General features: G+C 44.7%; 1 protein-coding gene across 1 annotated transcript in view; it reads left to right on the plus strand.

The window, feature by feature from the left end:
* The window catches only part of LOC142088194 (ovostatin-like), a 27,584-nt gene extending 12,558 nt beyond the window's left edge, over positions 1-15,026 (plus strand). The window contains exons 16-35 of the mRNA XM_075163279.1: positions 382-552; positions 851-983; positions 2,254-2,350; positions 2,841-3,069; positions 4,344-4,467; positions 4,812-4,930; positions 5,376-5,427; positions 6,227-6,310; positions 7,233-7,409; positions 7,920-8,001; positions 8,481-8,637; positions 9,056-9,130; positions 10,501-10,666; positions 10,938-11,158; positions 11,755-11,970; positions 12,380-12,504; positions 12,852-12,942; positions 13,525-13,593; positions 14,517-14,622; positions 14,965-15,026. Of these exons, the coding sequence (XP_075019380.1) occupies positions 382-552; positions 851-983; positions 2,254-2,350; positions 2,841-3,069; positions 4,344-4,467; positions 4,812-4,930; positions 5,376-5,427; positions 6,227-6,310; positions 7,233-7,409; positions 7,920-8,001; positions 8,481-8,637; positions 9,056-9,130; positions 10,501-10,666; positions 10,938-11,158; positions 11,755-11,970; positions 12,380-12,504; positions 12,852-12,942; positions 13,525-13,593; positions 14,517-14,622; positions 14,965-15,026 (2,556 nt within the window). The remainder of the gene's footprint in view (positions 1-381; positions 553-850; positions 984-2,253; positions 2,351-2,840; positions 3,070-4,343; positions 4,468-4,811; positions 4,931-5,375; positions 5,428-6,226; positions 6,311-7,232; positions 7,410-7,919; positions 8,002-8,480; positions 8,638-9,055; positions 9,131-10,500; positions 10,667-10,937; positions 11,159-11,754; positions 11,971-12,379; positions 12,505-12,851; positions 12,943-13,524; positions 13,594-14,516; positions 14,623-14,964) is intronic.
* Positions 15,027-18,999: the final 3,973 nt, after the last annotated feature.

Raw genomic sequence — 18,999 nt, forward strand, 5'->3', positions numbered from 1 at the left:
AAGTCCTCTTTCATGTGGGATTAACCAGCGACTGGTCTCTGGCAGCACAACTCTCTGGTCTACCAGCCACTCCTCCCAGTTTTGAGTCATCAGCAGACTTGCTGAGGGTACACTCTGCCCCATCATCCAGATCACCAATGAAGATGTTGAACAGGACTGGACCCAGTATTGACCTCTGGGGTACACCAGTAATTACTGGCCTCCAACTAGACTTTGTGCCACTGATCCCCTCTGGGTCCAGCCGTTCAGCCAGTTTTCAATGCAGGAAACAGAGCATGCTTTCAAACAGACCAACATCTCAGCTCTGGCAATTTGCAGCATGGTGTAATCAGAATTGATTTCTCCACACACACAGGTTTTGTGTTTCCTTCCCCCTCACAGATATACAATCTGCATCCCCTGCAAGACTTTCAAGGCTACATCTTCAATGGGCTTAATCTAGAAGATGACCCCCAAGACCCCTGTGTCTCATCTGACAACATCTTTCACAAAGGCTTGTATTACACACCTGTAATGTCTGGATTAGGCCCAGATGTATATCAGTTCCTCAGGGTAAATGTCCTGTACATTACTTAAATCTGATGAAGTGAGTTTCCACTTATGTAGCTTTAGATATTTCTGCAAATGTTAGTAAAACTCCTACACGACAAACTCTCCTCATGGACATCTATTCTCAATTGACTCTGGTGCCTACTGTGGTTTTCCAGCATGCACAAAGCTCACACAAGTCTCTGCATAGATGTCTCTGGGCATCGCTGCGGTAGAAAGGTGGTAATGGGAAAGAGGGAGGAATGGAATAAACCTCTACTACAGTATGGTTATGGCTAACACAAAAATGTGTTTTTTACAGGATATGGGCATGAAATTTTTTACCAACTCAAAGGTTCGGCAACCAGTTGTGTGTACTAGTGAGACTGTAAGACCTCCAGCATATTTCTTGAATGCAGGATTCATGGCTTCTACACACCATGTCAAATCATCAGGTAATATAGGGGACAGGAAAAATATTTTCTTTTTCTCCTTAAATGAAGTGATATTCCTGTGACATGGTGTCCTGGTTTCAGCTGGGATAGAGTTAATTTTCTTCCTAGTAGCTGCTATAGTGCTGTGTTTTGGATTTAGTATGAGAATAATGTTGATTACACACTGATGTTTTAGTTGTTGCTAAGTAGTGCTTACTCTAAATCAAGGACTTTCGGCTTCTCATGCTCTACCGACTGATAAGGCTGCACAAGAAGCTGGGAGAGGGGCACAGCCAGGACAGCTCACCCAAACTGGCCAAAGGGATATTCCATACCATATGAATGTCATGCTCAGTATATAAACTAAGGGAAAGCTGGCCAGGGGGCCGCTGCTCGGGGACTGGCTGGGCATCAGTCAGTTGGTGGTGAGCAATTGCATCATGCATCCCTTAGTTTGTATATTATTATTATTATTATTATTATTATTATTATTATTATTACTATTATTATTATTACTATTATTAACATTATTGTCATTATTAACATTATTAACATCATCATCATCATTATTATTATTATCATTATCATTATTATTATTATATATATTTCCGTTATTAAACTGTTCTTATCTCAACCCATGAGTTTTCTCACTTACTCTTCTGATTCTCTCCCCCATCCCACCGGGGGGAGTGAGCGAGCTGCTGTGTGGTGCTCAGTCTCCGGCTGGGGTTAAACCACGATACATGGACACGGACAGTACTCATGAATCACATTGGTATTGATATTGAATATTGATCTGGCACAGAATGAGATGGCTTAGGATAATGGCCAATGCCCAAAAAAGCCTTTTAGGTCTACACTTCTGACTTATGTCCAGTTTCATGCTGGGAAGTGTTGGCAATCAGTAGAGTGTCACACAAAACTAACACTGTTGACACTGATTCCCTTCTGACCAGAGCTTGTTTGAAAAGACAGTGCAACAGTGTGGACAGCAAACAGATCTAAGAGTCAAGTGACCTGAGTTCTAGCCCTAGGTCTCGTGCTTATACCTGGAGACTAAAGCACTTCAAGTAATGTTTTCTTTCGCTGTGATACCAGGTTATACCTAACTCAGAGATACATTAGTGACATTAATTAATATTTGTGTGGCATTACCGACAGTCTCAGTTAGAAAGAAATGGGTAAACACTAATCATTCTTCATACTGGCACATGCATATTAAAACCTGTCCTTTCTGGGAGTCTTCATTATATGAACCAGGTTTGACTGAATTCCCATTATCTCTTACCAGCTGAAGTTGCTAGAGAGCAACGTGGGAAGAGAGTCATCCTTGAGACTATTCGGGAATTCTTCCCTGAAACTTGGATTTGGGATATAGTCTTAATTAAGTGAGTACTGCTTCTTCCCTCTCTTTGCCTTGCTTTTAAGAGTTACTAAACATGTCCTCCGATGTCCTGCAAGATGGCAATTCCTTGCCACCTCTTCTTACCTTTTGGCCTGGAAGACCTAGTTTTTTCAATCATCACCTGACCACCTGTCCTCCTCTTTTCCATGATAAAATTACCCTGTCCCCAAAGACATCTAGTCCCACAATGTGTGTACCATGAGTCACATTCCCTTCCTAAGAAGAGGGACACCTCTATTTAAAATATGGGTCTGCAAAACAAGAATTCTGAGTTTTCTTTCCACACTTAGGGAAATGATGGGCAGAAGAACTTTCAAATGGGCTTTTCTCAGAAGATTTGGCTAATAAGTTCTGGGGGGACTTGGATGTGGGTTTTCTACAAACAGAATACAGGTAGTGCTGATTTTCAAAACCCGTTGCCTCTACTGAGCAGCTTACCCTTTCTAAGCTCACTCTTTATCCATTCCCATCAGCTCTACTGGAAAAGCCAGCATCTCATACACCATCCCTGACACCATCACCGAATGGAAGGCCAGTGCCTTCTGTGTGGAAGAGTTGGCTGGATTTGGTATATCTGTGCCTGCCACCCTGACAGCCTTCCAGCCTTTCTTCGTAGACTTGACCTTGCCATACTCTATCATCCAAGGAGAAGATTTCCTGCTTAGAGCCAATGTCTTCAACTACCTTGACCACTGCATTAAGGTGTGTACTTCTGCCCACACTTACCCCATCTCCAAAGAAGCTGCAACCTTTGTAGTCTGAAAAAAAAAGCAACAAAATACTTGGTGTAGATGACTGGATCTGTCCCTGATCTGGATTGAGGTACTGCTCACTCTATCTGATGATAGATTATCCTGACTAGATTTGTCCTCCCAAGCCACTACAAAGCAGAGGGAGATCTGTGAAAACTGTGACTAGGATGGGCGTATAAGCAACTGTCTCTAGAGATCCACAGAGGAAAGAAACAAGTGCTTTGCAGAGTATCGTTCATGATGCAAGCCATCGATGGTTTTAGTGGGGTCTTTTCTTTAGGAATATATGTGAAAGTGTGAAGAAGTGAAGGGCTTGTGCTTGCCAAACAGAAGAAAGTGGGAAAAGCAAGAAGTGGAGAGCAGATAAACCCTTCTTCTCTGGGGCGAAAGTTCCCAAAAGTACCAAAACAGGGAGCACAAAAGTCCAGTACTTAGCCTACAGAGGATCTGTTCAGCTAGAGGCTCTATTGCTCCCAGACACTGGGGAACTGTACTCCCAATATTCAGTACTTTCCAGGCAAAACACCTCCAGATCACAGGTGCACTGCTCCTATGCATGGAGGGAGCTTACACATTGTTTAAAGAATACTTGGAGAAAGAAAAACAGGGATCTTCTGTTTGGCTTCTTGTTTCTTATGTTGTCTTTAGGAATCCTGAAAAAAGAGGCAGGTGTAGAGTCTAGATTTATTCTGCTTGATTGGAATGCTGAAAATCAACTCTCCATTCTCACAAGGAGATCACCACCAAAAGAGGAAAAATCAAGACACAATTTAGGAATGTTTTTTTTCCAAACTCTGTTGAGAGTTTGACCTAACAAAACAAAGAAAAAAAGATATCTGTTATTGAGGCTTTCATCTCTTAACCTTGTTTTTCAAGTATTCCTACAACAACAGAAGAACAAACACTAATCAGTGGTTTCCAAGTTAGTTCAAAGACATTAGCACCAGGTCAACTGAACATAACTCAATATCCTGATTAGGAATCAGATGTATGCATGGGATATTTAACATCTCAATGGAGGGTGTCATGAGAAGCAAAAGGGAATACTGTTAAGGTTACATCTGGTGGATGATTCATTTAATACCATCATCCCAGGCCTTAAATCTGCTGTACACTGTTAACACTGGACATAAACAGAGGCTACCTCACCCCCTCTAACAATAAAGCACTATTTGCCTATGGTACAAAATCTCCATCCCACCATACTCCTCTTTCTGTTCTCAGATTAATGTTTCGCTGTCAGATTCCCTTGATTATCAGGCCAAACTCATCTCCCCAAAGGATGATGGATGTGTATGTGCCAAACAAAGAAAGACCTATGTCTGGAATATTTTCCCCAAAGAAATTGGTAAGTGTCTTTGAATCTACCTGGTTTTCTGTCCTGAGATTTATACTAATCAATTTATACCTCACCTGAAAAATCTAATCTTTTTCCAACCTGGAGAACTTGGTCTACCACTGGTCCTTCCAGTTGTCTGGGCTAAAGAGCTCCTCCATAACTGCAGTGTGTTTATCATTCCCATTTTCAGAGATGAGTTCTCTTCCCATATGTCTCACCTAGAGTGACAGACCATTCATTATGTCGCTCTACTTAATATCTATTAATTATCAGATTAAATTTCTTACTTTAGCCATCATTCTGCATGAGAGAGGTCCCTATCTTTTTTTCCTACTTCTCTGCTACTATTTAAGGTAATGTAGTATTCAGCATTGCTGCAGAGACCAAGGATGATGGAACTTGTGGAGACAAAGCACCTAGGAACATCAGTATTGACTACAGGGACACCCAGATCAGAACACTGTTGGTTGAGGTACTGCTGACAGCTCTTACTGTTTGCCCTGTACTCCCTTCCATGAGGAAAGAAACACACAGCAAAAGTACCAAAAGCAAGTAAAAGTTTTTCAGGTTCCCTAAAGAATGCCTGGTTTGGCTCCACCTTCATCTGGCTGGGACAGGGTCTGGCTGTTCAATCTAAGACCAAGTTCACTCCCATCTGATGTCCTCTTCCATGAGGATCAGTGGGTGTTGGTAAGTGCACATCTCCCTCCTGCAGAGGAGAAACTGGAAATGAGGGACTCCATCTGATGGAAACTCCCTTTTAGCAGCAGCCACATCACTCTGTAAACTGTTGCTTCAATCCAGCTGTCTTATGATGCAGGAGCATGGGGCAGGGGGTGGCTCTTCTGTCACTTCATTTCTTCTGCATGCTTTGTTCTCATCAACTGCATGTGTCTCTTCTTCCCATCGCCATGCAGCCTGAAGGCATCAGAAGGGAAAAGACCCAAAACTCCCTAATCTGTACAAAAGGTAAGGGTCTTATATACTGCTGTCCTGAGAGGAACTGCAAGGAAGGTTGGAGTTTGCACTCTTTCGTGCTCGTTGATGCTGTCCCTCCCCTTCTCCCCAGTGGTGCCCAAATGGCAGCTAGTGTGAGAGCTTACAGTTCAGTTCTCTGCTACGAACTTCCTGTGAGATCTGGTGCACATCATTTAGGCAGTGTCTGTGCTGCAGTCAAGAGTGCTCAGATGCTGAAGGAAGGCTGCTGTGGAACTATCAAAGGGAGCTGACCTTTTTGTGCAAAATCTATCTGCGTTTCATGCATTCATATTTGACTGCTGTCCTCTATTCCAAGGATAACTGTATCTTGCAGCTTTCCACTTCTAATGGGAATGGGAGAGGAAATGTAATGTTCCCTTCCACACCATCTCGGTGCTGGCTGCAAACGGTTTTCAAAGTTTCCTGGAACCTCTGCCTAAAAGAGGCACAAATGCAGTCCTGACCCTCATCAAGCAGCTCTTCCCAGTGTCTCACTGAAGAAATCCCCAGGGTTCACAGACACTACAGCCTGGCAGCACCAGCCTTACCCTGTTCAACTGAATTCTGTTGAGGAATGACAGTTACTGCAACATTTGGTCTGTTTTTCACAATTTTGGTTTTGCTGTGCCCCCTTCTCTCTTGATGTTCTTGGAGAGAGCTGTGAGTTTCTGTCTATTGCTGTCTTTTCTGTGCAATTTTGCACTGTGCAATTTCTACCAGGAGCATTTCACTGCTGTAACCAGTGTTCCTATACAAATGACCACAACACACTTAATATTTTTCTCCACAGATGATGTGGTTATTCAAGACGTTGCTCTAGATCTACCTACAAATGTGGTGGAAGGATCAGCCCAAGCTTCCTTTTCTGTTGTTGGTAAATATAAAATTAATAAAAGATAAAAAGAAAGAAAATGTAAAAATATACAATGAAAGCTTTGTCAGGATTCAGGATGTGAGTTTCCAGTCTTTGTGCGGGAAACTTTTAAGCAAAGAACTGATTCTCATCATGTCCAGCAATGCTCTTTGCTGCATCAGAGAAATGAAAGTTCTAAGTATTGGTTACATCCTTCTTCACTTTTCTGTTTAAATTTATTGCATTTGAATGTTTTGCTCTGAAGTAGCACAGTCCTGAGTTATGACCTCAGCCAGACTCATGCCAGTAAGACTTTTTTGCACTCACCCACCCGCAAATCAGAGATGTTAGTGGAATCTTTTCAGTCTTTTCCTGGAAAGGACTTGGACTTGGTTACATGACTACTAGTCATAAAATCTTTGCTTTGTAATGTTGGTGATTTCAGCTCATTCCAGAAATCCCTTGCTGGGTCTGCGCTATCTTTCCAAAATAGCAATTTAGAAGTGGCCTATGATACATCTGCATAACCAGTGTCCCTTTTCAGCTTTAGTTGTTAATTCTGCAATACATGGTTCACTGCAGCATGTCTGGGCTCTTCCCCTTCCCTCCTCTGGAAACAGTAGTTTCCTAGAAGTTCTTCTTTTCATTTCTAATAAGAAGTATCTGCTTGAAGTGGCACTCAAATGGGCAGTGTTTCTGGTGTAGGCAATGTAAACTAAGTAAAGAGAGGCAGGGAAGGGATTTCTTTGTTGACTGCAAAGCAGAACAGAACAAATCACTGAGTCAGCACTGAGAGCTCCATGCTTGTTGGAAATCTCTGAGGTAGCAGACAGGCTTGCAGCCCCAGCTAGGCTTTCCCTGACTCTGCCTACTGAACAGAAATTACTGTTTATTTCAGTGGCCATGAGTTGCGCTAATCCCACCAGCATCTCCTCTTCCCCAGGCGACATCATGGGCACTGCCATGCAGAATGTGCACCAGCTTCTCCAGATGCCGTTCGGCTGTGGGGAGCAGAACATGGTCCTGTTTGCACCCAACATCTACGTCCTGGACTATCTGAACAAGACAGGGCAGCTGAGTGAGGAGGTCAAAGCCAAGGCCATCGGATACTTAGTGAGCGGTGAGAGTTTTTTGCTTCCCTTACGACGTACGCTGAAATTCTTCTGCTAGTGAGCAGAAGCAGCAGCATGGCTATCCTAGCAGTACGGCACTGCTGCTGTAGCGCAGCTCAGTGACCCAAGGGACTGCCCCAATTAAGACATTTGCTATCTTTGCTTTATCTTTTTCTTTCCTTATCCTATTTTGCTGAGACTCAACTGTCGTGTTTCCTTTGAGGTTCTCTCTTTCAGTCCCTTTCTCCTCTTCCACCCAGGCACAGCGTGTGTCCTAATCCTGTTAGCTTAGTTGGAGCACAGAGCTGATACAGCTCTGCCTATTCTGTGACCCAGTGTTTCTGCAGGACAAGATGTTCCATGCTTCCATCTAAGCACCCTCAGGGCTCCCCCTCTGCTTGGCAGGTATATATTGCCTTTCCATGCTTTCCCACTGTAGTTTCAGATAGATATGATAGCAAACAGAATAGGGTTTGTTTTTTAAATTAGGGAACACTTCCTCTTCCATGTTTGTGCAGGCTACCAGAAGCAGCTGTCATACAAACATCCTGATGGGTCATACAGCATCTTTGGCACCAGAGATAAAGAAGGCAACACCTGGTGAGTGACTGGGAGCAGAAATGGCTCAGAGATTAATTTGCATTGAATTCACATGATGCATGTAACCGGCATCCTTACTAGCCAAATCAGATGTACAGAGCTGGCTAGGACTGGGACTCTGTAAGTACTAAGAAAAATGGTTCTCCACTCCCTGCCAGGTGGAGCGCACAGGGACAAGGTGATCCCTAAAGGCCCAGCCAACTTTTTGATTCGCACTCCTGATGTCTCCCATGAAACCCAATGCACTGCAAGTGCTCTGTAGCCAGGATCAGCCCCAGAGTGTGCTGGACTCCCTTCTTGTGTCCCATCTAGCTACTATTCCTTTAACTACCCTCTCCTGGAGGAGTACAAGAAGACAAAGCAAGCCACCAACATGTTGGTTGTAACTCTTCATCCTTATGCCTAGCATGAATGGAAGGGCTGACTTTTTCTGTTCCTTTTTCCAATGCTCATCTCACAGCTTCATCTTTCCCTTGCAGGCTCACTGCATTTGTGTACAAAACATTTGCACAAGCTAGTCACTTCATCTATATTGATGATAATGTCCAGGCTCAAACCCTGATGTGGCTGGCAAGCAGACAGAAGCCAGATGGCTGCTTCCGAAGTGTTGGGACACTCTTCAACAATGCCTTGAAGGTTGAGTAGAGAATTATTTCTTGATCAAATTTACACTCTTATCATTAAGAACATGCTATCCCATTACTGTCAAAAACTATACTTTACTCCAAATGCCTGTCCTCTGCCAAGGGCTAACTCTCCACGCCTTACAATAACTATTTTCATCTCAGTCAGCTTCCCCACACTGTATTTTACACCTTATAAGCACCTGAGATGGGGTTACAGGACTGTAAGCTTGAGGGAGTGATGCTTTTTGAGGTGATAGCAGCAGGCTTCTCTTGATTTAAGAGCCGTCCCTGCTATGTGTATGCTCTTCTTCCTTGTGGACTGTCTCTAGAGCTGGCTACAGTCTCCCAGCTGGGATATGGCAATTCATATTGAAAAGCTTCTCACTCATGCCGTTCACTGAAAATTCCTCTCTCCGTATCCTTTTCAGGGAGGAGTAGATGACGAGCTGTCACTTTCTGCCTACATCACCATTGCCATGCTAGAAGCTGGGCACTCCAGCTCGGTAAGGAGACATTCCACTGCTAGTGTTCAGACGGAATTGGTCCCCAGTTGTTGACTTGGCTCCAGCATCTGCTACAAATTGTCTAGGTAGTAAGGAGAGAGAAAGAAAGGGAGAGAGAGCGCCCAGGGAACATGACCCTGCTCTGTATCTGCACTAGTTGCTGTGACAGAGAAGTTCCCCATAGAATCATAGAATAGTTTGGGTTGGAAGGGACCTTTAAAGGTCATCTAGTCCAACCCCTCTGCAGTGAGCAGGGACATCTTCAGCTAGATCAGGTTGCTCAGAGCCCCGTCCAATGTTTCCAGGGATGGGGCATTTACCACCTCCCTGGGCAACCTGTGCCAGTGTTTCACCACCCTCATTGTAAAAAATTTCTTCCTTATATCTAGTCTAACTCTTTTAGTTTAAAACCATTACCCCTTGTCTTATCACAACAGGCCCTGTTAAAAAGCTTGTCCGCAATTTTCTTAGAGGCCCCCTGAAGGGCTGCAATAAGGTCTCCCCAGAGCCTTCTCTTCTCTCTATTTCTTAAACCACCAGTGTTCAAGTAGAAATTGTACAGACCTCAGTGGGATTAGATCTTCTATTTGAGAGACCCAAGACGTTTAGTGACATCTTTTAGTTTCCAATAAAAAAACTTGACAGGTAGTAACCCACACTATGGCTTAGCCTCAATGTGGTTCACTCAAGGAAGTAAGTTATTGCAGGTAAATTCATAAAGTCTACAAATGGAACTAAAAGCTATGTTGGAAAAACATAGCCCATGAGAGTAAAAAGCCATCTGTCCTTTTTAGAAAGTGGCTAGTAGAAAGGAGACTACACCGGAGATGTTAGACTTCAATATATGAGTTTCTCTGCCTCCAATTTGTCATATCCTTTCTGAGGACCTTCCTGATTAGTGCATTAGCGAGGACAACGTGTCAAAATGTGAACATTTTTTACCTGGTGTAAACCTAGTACAACTCCACTGAATTAAATTAAAATCACACCAGAGTCACTGAGGATAGAGACTACTAGGTTGGATTTGTTCAAGACAACAGACTCTTGACTATAGAAGTGCAGAGTGAATTATTATCATGGAGGTAAGCAGAAGGAATTAGCTGTGAAAGAAACAGAACAGTCTTCTGTTTATACAGCGACATCTTCAAGAACACACCGAAAAGCTACTTGATTTGTCTGATGTTTCCTCTGAAATCCCTCCTTAAAGAATTCTGTATTCTCTCTCCTAAAGTCACTATACAAACCGAAGTCCCATTCTCATTGCTGTGATATGACAGGATGAAGAACAGGTTTAAAGAAAATAAATGTTTGGCCAAGTGAAGACTACTGTCCTGAGTTAGACCCATGTTTTGTTTTTATTTTTTTTAAAGTACTCTGTAGTCCGAAACGCCTTTTTTTGTCTGGAGGCTGCATCTGAGAAGAATATCAGTGATGTTTACACTCAGGCACTCATGGCCTATGCTTTCTGCTTAGCTGGCAAGGCAGAAAAATGTGAATCATTCCTTAGAGTGTTACAGAAATCAGCAAAGGAAGTTGGTGAGTTTCAGCCATTTTGGGAATTTGGGAAGTGGGAAGAGGGAACAGATCTTACTGATGGTACATGGCCTAACCTTGACAATATTGAGAATATAGGCACACGAACCAACCTCCACAAATAATGTGTGGCGTTAATTCACAGCACATCTGTTGCTCTGCACAGAGTGCTTGTGAGAAAGAGGCCAGGACACAGGATGTCTCTGAGGCAGCATAGAGCAGCGACACCCATAATCCATTCTGGTTGCTCCTCGCCCTCTCTTTGTTTATTCAGATGGCTCACAGCACTGGGAGCATAAGGAGAGGTCTCCATCAGAAGAATCTCCCTCCTTCCTTGACCATGCCCCATCAGCTGAAGTTGAGATCACCAGTTATGTGCTGATGGCATTGCTCTACAAACCCAACCGAAATCAAGAGGATCTCACAAAGGCCTCAAGGATCGTGCAGTGGATCATCACACAGCAGAATTCCTATGGAGGTTTCTCTTCCACCCAGGTGCCAAAACTCCCTTCCACCCCCCAGCCAGTCCTAGGAATTGGGGGACTGGTTCAGGGTCCCAGTGGGGCTTTGACTACCTAGTCTTATTTCTCTCTTGCATTTGCTGCCTCAAACACACAGAGACTAAGCCTTTCTCTTAGAGAGACCAAAATACTTTTTTTTTCCCCTCTTCTTCTTAACTATGGAAAGGTTAAAGCCATACAAAAGTAATTTGACTAGCAACAAATACAGGTATTTGTGTCAGGTATGAGCCTAGAAAACACCAAGTCCCAGCTGTTATATGACCAAGAAGTTCTCTGTAGTTCCCTAGAAAACACATGCTTCACCACTATGAAAAACTCTAGAAGTGTGCTCTAGTGCTCAGATTTTTTGTTCTGAGACCTTCATATGAGTAGAGAGATTTCTACCACCCTAAAACATACATGCCGGAATGAAATGGCTCTTTATATGGGAACCCTGGAATTATACACAAATTCAGGGTTTCTTTAGCCAGGATGAAGCGACTGTGCTTCGTATTAGAACCGTGACTTTGATGTCCTCTGCACGGTCATGCTGTGTAGCTAATTGTTATTTATTATTTTCTTTTCCTTCAGGACACTGTCATTGCTCTTCAAGCCCTCGCTGCTTATGGTGAGGCCACCTACAATTCTGTTACACAAAATGTAGTCAAGATCACTTCCAAAAAGCCTTTTGAGAAGGTATTTATTGTCAACAATGAGAACAGGCTCCTGCTTCAACAGACTCCCCTTCCTGAGGTCCCTGGGAAATACAGTCTAACAGTGAATGGCAGTGGATGTGTACTTATGCAAGTAAGTGTCTGCTCTCCTCTTCATTGTGTCTCACATTCTGCATACCGTACAGTCATGTTTTTAGTGATTCTCCATCTGACTTCTCTTTATTTTTCCTCATTTGATTTCCCTAAATTATTTCAACACTTTTCCCCGTTCCACATTCTGACTCCTGTGGAGTCATAGCATGGAAAAAAAGAGTCCTTTCTGATCAGCAACTGGTTTCTCTCCGGGAGGTGACTCTGGGTACAAGCACCTTCACTGTCAAAGAGCAGAAGTCTGATATGTCCATCATTGATGTAAGCTAGGATCTTCCACTAAAACCAAGAGAAACATTGCCAGGAAACGTCACTAAGTCTGACACTTGTTTTTTGGAATGCAAAGAAAAAACCTTGGCGTGCTTGAACAAACGGGTTTTCTCCTCTTCCAGACAGCACTGAGATACAATATTCGACTTCCAGAGGGGGCCTTTGGATTTTCGCTCTCAGTACAGACATCAAATGTTTCCTGCCCACTGGATCGACCAGCAAAATTTGACATTGTCCTCATAAGCAGGTACTGTGCCATCAACAAACCAGCTGCACAGATGACAAGACACGCAGAGAAGAGTGCTGTGTGTATTCAGTTCTGCTTACAAAGTCAAGAACCATGAGCTAATCAATGTGTTGATGATATTGGCCCGTAAGACACAATATCCCAAAAGACCTTGTGATACACCCAGAAACTGATGGTGTTAGCACATACTTCAGACTAGGGGCCTCCCCAGTGTCTCCTGTCTGAGCCAGTCAGCAAGCGCATGTGATTCACGCCAGCCGCCCTGCGCTGTATGACGCCAGGAGCAGAGAGTTGAGGTTTGCTTCCCCAGGCACAGTCCAGACTGATGGGGGCCTCTGTTGTTTCAGTTACACAGGGAAGCGCAGCACCTCCAACATGGTCATTATTGATGTGAAGATGCTCTCTGGTTTTGTTCCTGTTAAGTCTTCCCTGGATAAGGTAAACTATAGGAGCGAGATTAAATGAGTCACCCCAGGGACAGAGGAGAAGACTAGTCATGATGAAAACAGAGGCCTGGTTAAGAATCGTTCACCCACAAACCCTGCGAGGTGTTTGCATGGCTACCGTCTTCATTACTGGGTGGAGGGAATGCCCTATAGGGAGCTACGAGCTCACAGACCTTCCCACATTAAAAACTAGGAAGCGTTCTAGCCAGAGCCTGACCAGTTGGCAGCTGCAACTGGGAGCTGGCATTGCCCAGGTAGGGAAAGCGTGGCAAATCTGCCAGACTAGTTCGGAAACATATACAACACCGGAGGCAGGCAGTATTCCCCAAATGAACTGCAGTGTCACTCATGCACTCGGGAAAGGCTCATACCCCCCACTAAATCAAGTGGCAGTTTTTGCTCACTCCCCTCCATCTATTCAGCAACATTTGGGCTCTAAAAATCAGCTGCTGGCCCTTAATACCTGGCTAGGAACAGAATGAATCCCACAGCCACGTGTCGTAGGGTCTGAGGTAGCACTTGCTTTTTAATGGTTTAAAATATATCAGCTTATCTCCGTTTCCTTGTTTTAAAGCTCATTGATGGCCATACAGTGATGCAAGCAGAAAACAAGAAAAACCATGTTCTCCTTTATCTGGAAAATGTAAGTTCTGATCACGCTCTATTTGATTTGCAAAAAGGGTGAAAACAGCATGTAATAGATGCACCTACACCATGGATACACTCTATAGAGTGCATTTATCATGTTCCCTTCCCCATCAGTTTACGCCTGTAATCACTAAGGTGCTTACTCCTCAAACTGCACGTAACATTCCAACCTCCCAAACAGCTTCAAGCTGACACCTGCCCCACTAGCAGCTAGAAATAAGTTAATCAAAAAAAGCACATAGAAATTAACCAAAATTCTATTTCCTTTCTGTCAGTAGCAGATAAACACCAGAAAAGAGGTTCCCCTGTGTGTATGTCCCCTTGATAGGCTTCTCATAAACCTCAGTCCTTCCAACAGGACATGAAACACTGCTCTGATCTCCTCTGGAAAGATATCCATTCCTTCTCTTACACTAGTTCATTCCCAAATCTAACCTGTAATCTAATCCCTGGATCAGAATTTACATAGTAAAAGTACATTTGCTTGGGGCCCTGCAGAACTAACAACAGAAGCCAATATCCCAGTGATGGACATTGATTCCCAGTTTCTTGGCAGCACATAATGTTCATGTCTGAAATGGGAGGGGTTGGAATGCCAGACTTTATCGTTCTGGCCATCAGGAGATCCTGGAGAATTAAGCTCAGATCTTTGGTACGTTTTTTCCCTCTCTGGCAATAAGATGCATAATAACTACAGAATCAGGTAATACAAGTAGGATAGGAAACCTTCACTTCAGTTTCATTTTGGACTCTCCAAACATATTTCTGATCCCAGTTTGGCAGAAAGATAATGGATGCCCCACATCTGTATGTGTGGCATCAGTGGGATTTGGAATATACCAGCTTGCCCCCTGGTCTGCTCCAGATGGTGTTATACAAATAAAAAGACTCATCTGATCCCTGTCCCTTCATTCCCAGATCTCACAGAAGAAAAGGAAAGAAATCACTTTCTCGGTTGAGCAGGACTTTGTAGTGACCTATCCCAAGCCAGCTCCTGTGCAGATCTATGATTACTATGAAACAGGTAGGTCTTTGATTTTAACCAGTATGAAGTCTGGGGGAGGGACAGGAACAGCAGAAACACTGCACGCATTAAGGGAGACCCAGAACCAGCCCTCCTGGAACCAACACTCCTCTGAACTCTATCAGGATCTGGATCTGGAGACTCAGTTCACTTTAGTGAGCTTGGTCTCATGCCCAAGGTGACAAGTGGCCATGACTGAAAAGTTAGGAAAATGCATGTGCCAGAACAAAGGAGATTTCAAGAGTCTCCAGCTTAAGCATGCATAGGGTATATCCAACTCCAGGGAAAAGCACAGGAAGTGGTCTCCAGGCTAACGGGAACATTTCTCTCCTTCTTTTCCAGAGGAGTACGCTGTTGCTCAGTATACGTCACCTTGCAAAGAGGCTGTTGCAGAAATGGACTAATGATTACAAAAGGTAAGTGAAAACCAGAAAAAAAACTAAGCAAGTGAGAAGGTGAAGTATAAAGCAGCATGAGCAGAGGGATTGGCAGGGTGAGTAGAGCAATAGCTATTCTCACAGAAATGAAGTATAAAGCAGCATGAGCAGAGGGATTGGCAGGGTGAGTAGAGCAATAGCTATTCTCACAGAAATGGAGTCTTCAGTCTCCACCAGGCTTCTCAGGGAGCAGGCAGAGACAGTGGCCAGATTCTGTCCCATGACACATGCTCAGTGGACTCTTAAAAGGAGACCACTTTGCTGCTCATGGGAAGAGCTCAGCCTCTAGGATGAAAGCCAAAGTGCAAAATAATGCAGAGACTGGGAAATACCTTCAGAGTTTCCTCAAAAACATCGACACTTAGCCAGGAATAAGCTACCTACAGCTGTCCTTGAAAGCCTCCCCTCTGAAGCCTGCGCTTCATGGGCACAGGCAGGGTGCTTCACATGGACTTACAGAAACCCTTTCCTGGCCAGCTAACACATTATCTGAGGAGGACACTTGAGGTGACACTAATCATGGAGGTGGTGTGTTGGCTAGTCAGAGGTATGATGCTGTCTTGCTGTAGGGAGGTCCAGGCCTGTGTCCCGCTCAGCATAGCAGTTATGCTGGCTGTTACCTGCTGAGCAGTTCCCGAGGGGTATGGGCACAGCTTGCTGCCAGCCCTTGGTCCAGCTCTTGTCTGTTTTGCACAGACTATCCAGTATCCTGAAACCGTATTTTATATCCTGCAGCTATTGGTTTGTTCTCATTGAGGCTATTTTCTTTTGGATTTTCCCCTCCAGGACCATCATAAATGTTGAACAAGTGTTCAATCACCCTATTTTCTTCTGTCATTAAGTCCTGGAAAAGGCCATTTCACCTTACTAATCACAGTGGGAGTCTGTGACGTCGTTTGAGCTAGTGTCTGATTCTCTGTTTCCTTTCACAGAACGTCTCTCCAGATCTGTATCATAATCATATATACCTTTCCATCAATAAACCTCCCTTTTACATTGGGCATTGGTTTTTTTCAGTGTCACACAACAGACATTTTAATGGCAGTCCACACGTTATGGCTGCTTGCTGGGGGGAGGATAAAGACAGACACGTATCTGTCCTGCCTGCTGCGCTCAGCCTCCTCTCCCAGCTACAGCTGATAACTGCTGGCAACTGCTGTAATAGGCAGCATGTTCAGTCACTCCCAGCCTCCCACCTCCGGAGCGTAGGACCCATTGCCCATGCCTGCTGAACAGCCCCTCACCTTTCCCCAGCCCCGCCAGGGCGCTGCCGCTGCCCCTGGGCTATAAAAGTAGGGGGTTTATGTATGGACATCACGCAGTGACTGCATCACGCTTAGTAGCGGAGAGGGTAAAGAAAGGGGCAGGTTTCAGTCCAGGGCTGGTGATTGCCGGGTCCCACGTTCTGGATCTCCTCCCCCTGCCAGGCCCTCCGCTCCACCAGACTGACTAGAGTTTATTCAAAAAGATGGCGAGCCTGGATCACGTTGACCTGCCCCAGCCACGAGCAGCAAGCCTCCCCGTTTTCCTGCACCTCTCGTCGTCCCCCACTTCGTTACACTTGGAGTCATGGCGGCTTCTGCAAACACAAACGCTCTTGGGCTGCAGCGTGCCAGGGTCAGTGGATGGGTGGGAAGAGCGTGATCCAGGTACCACTGGAGCCCTGGCAGAGGGGACAAAGGGACAGGAAGGCATGGATGGAGATGAGGGAGCAGAGCAACCCCGGCACGGCTCCGGGAAGAAATACGGGTGTGGCTCCTCTTACCCAGGAGCAAGAACCGGGCCGGCAGCCCTCGCCCACCCCCACCAGGCTCCCATGGCCGCAGCCGGGCGGGGCAGCAGGAGCGGGAGCGGGGCCGGGGCCGGGGCCAGGCCAGGGCGGCCGCAGCTGGCGGCTGGTGGGATCCAGCCTCACGCCGGCTCATTTCCAGTGTGTCTCAGGGCAGGGGTCGCTGGGCTGTACCGGGGGCTGACCATCCGCCATGCAGGAGCAGGGAGAGGAGGATGGATCTGTCATGAAGGACCAGGGGGAAAAAAAGGACCTGCCGTGCAAGGGCTTGAGTAAGAATTTAAGCGAAGATGCAAACAGTTCAAGTGCTGAGGACTAGTATATGCTTTGAAAGGATCCATTTCACCAGGCAATTTGCTAAAGTTGTGTGTGGACTTGCATTTTTTTTCAGATGATTAATCATCATATCAACACAGAATATCCCTCTTCCCAAATCAACTTTTTTTTGCAAAAGGTACTAAATAATTTCAGTCAGCGGGATTTGTGCTTCTGAGTTACTCAGGCCCGGATCCTCAACAAACCAGATGTCTGAGTCTCTGCAGGCAGCAGGGTACCCAAATACTCACAGGATCCATCAGCCATGTGTGACTTTTAGAATTGCACAGGCCTGGCCATCCAGGGTATGCATGATACTGATGTTGTAAAAAGCCATTTCATTAAGTTTCATAGACGAGGAATTTGTGGGGCATGAAATGGGTAGAGTGCAGATTTCCATCGTAAGTTCCAAAATTAAAACTTCACTGGCAGTAGGAGGGAAGCAAGAAAGGCTGTGAATTTTGCTTTCCTGACACACCCCCAACTGTAGCAACTGACTTGATTTACCTGAGCATCAGACTGGACTAAAGCAAGAGCAATCAATAGTTAACAGCAACAAGGTTGAAAAGGAGAGCAGGCTGAGTGGATGTGGATACAAGATGTGCATCTTTCTGGGGGATTTGAGGCCAGTTAAGCCAAGGCTTCAGCATTCCACATGGAACTCATAAAAATCCCCCTCAGATCTGGCCAAATGTTATTCTGTTCAGCCAAACATCAGTTTCTGGGAAGAAACAAGGTCCTGGGGAAAAAAGAGCTGCATTTTTATCATTCTTTTGGAGCCTTCTTTTCCTCTTAGGCCAAACCTGAACTATTAAAACATCAAGAGCATATTTCCCACTGCAGACTCTTCCTCTGCATGCTGAAAATGTAATGTTTATTACCTGATTTTATCCTGTGACTCAAACAGCTGATTGCCGGTTGAAGATCTAATAAATATCCCATGCTCATACCCTTCCTCCAGATTTTTACATGTAGACTGTGTTCTCCCTGGCTCCCGCTCCCACAGGGAACAGCAATATTCCTTAAAACGCATTCCAACACCACCCAGATTTCTGGAACCTGGGTGTCTTGATTCAGCTATATGTTTTGTGGCACGCACCTGAAACTGAAGCAAGTTTATTAATTGTTGACTAAGCAAGACAGGGACACCAGGGACACCCACTAGATTGAATGTCATTTTTTCCTCTGTAATCCGATAATCCTGAGGCGTTATATCATTCAATCCCAGAGACTCAGGGAGTGTTCTAGGTCTCAGAAGGTCAGTACTACTTTAATTTTGGCAAGACGTACAGACTAAGCAAACTCTGTTTCCCCGAGCATGAGAAAATCAGGCTCACTGGCCCAAGAGGTTCTCTGAGTTACGATACTGCTGCCTCCTCGAGGGCACAGACGCTGGTTTACTGTGCTCGGTATTCCACATCTCAGTTTAAAAAAGCTACCAGAGAATGGAGACAGATATAAGTATCCACTGAAACGGTTGTGCAGGTCCTTGGACTGAGTCAGTAACACTATGAGAAGTAGGAAATTCAGAACTTCACTACGGTGGTCTGCCAGTGCCCTCAATGCCTTCTCTGCAGCTTCTGGATCTCCTATGGTTCTGTGCATGGCTCTGTTAGAAGTGCATTAAAAGCTATTCTGAAATGCAGGTTCTTATAAGTAAAAAAGGGATAACAAAGAGTATAATCACATGAGAATGTCTTTAAAATGCTCTGTCAAGCGTACTTCTCTTTGTGTTAAAGCCTTCTTTGTAGAGTCTATTTGTGTCATGGGAATGGCTTTGCTGCTCACACTGAAGGATCTGCTAAAGGCTGATGTCATGGCCTAGTTAAGAAGAAG

The sequence above is a fragment of the Calonectris borealis genome, chromosome 1 (assembly GCF_964195595.1).
Source record: "Calonectris borealis chromosome 1, bCalBor7.hap1.2, whole genome shotgun sequence".
Classification (NCBI taxonomy): domain Eukaryota; kingdom Metazoa; phylum Chordata; class Aves; order Procellariiformes; family Procellariidae; genus Calonectris; species Calonectris borealis.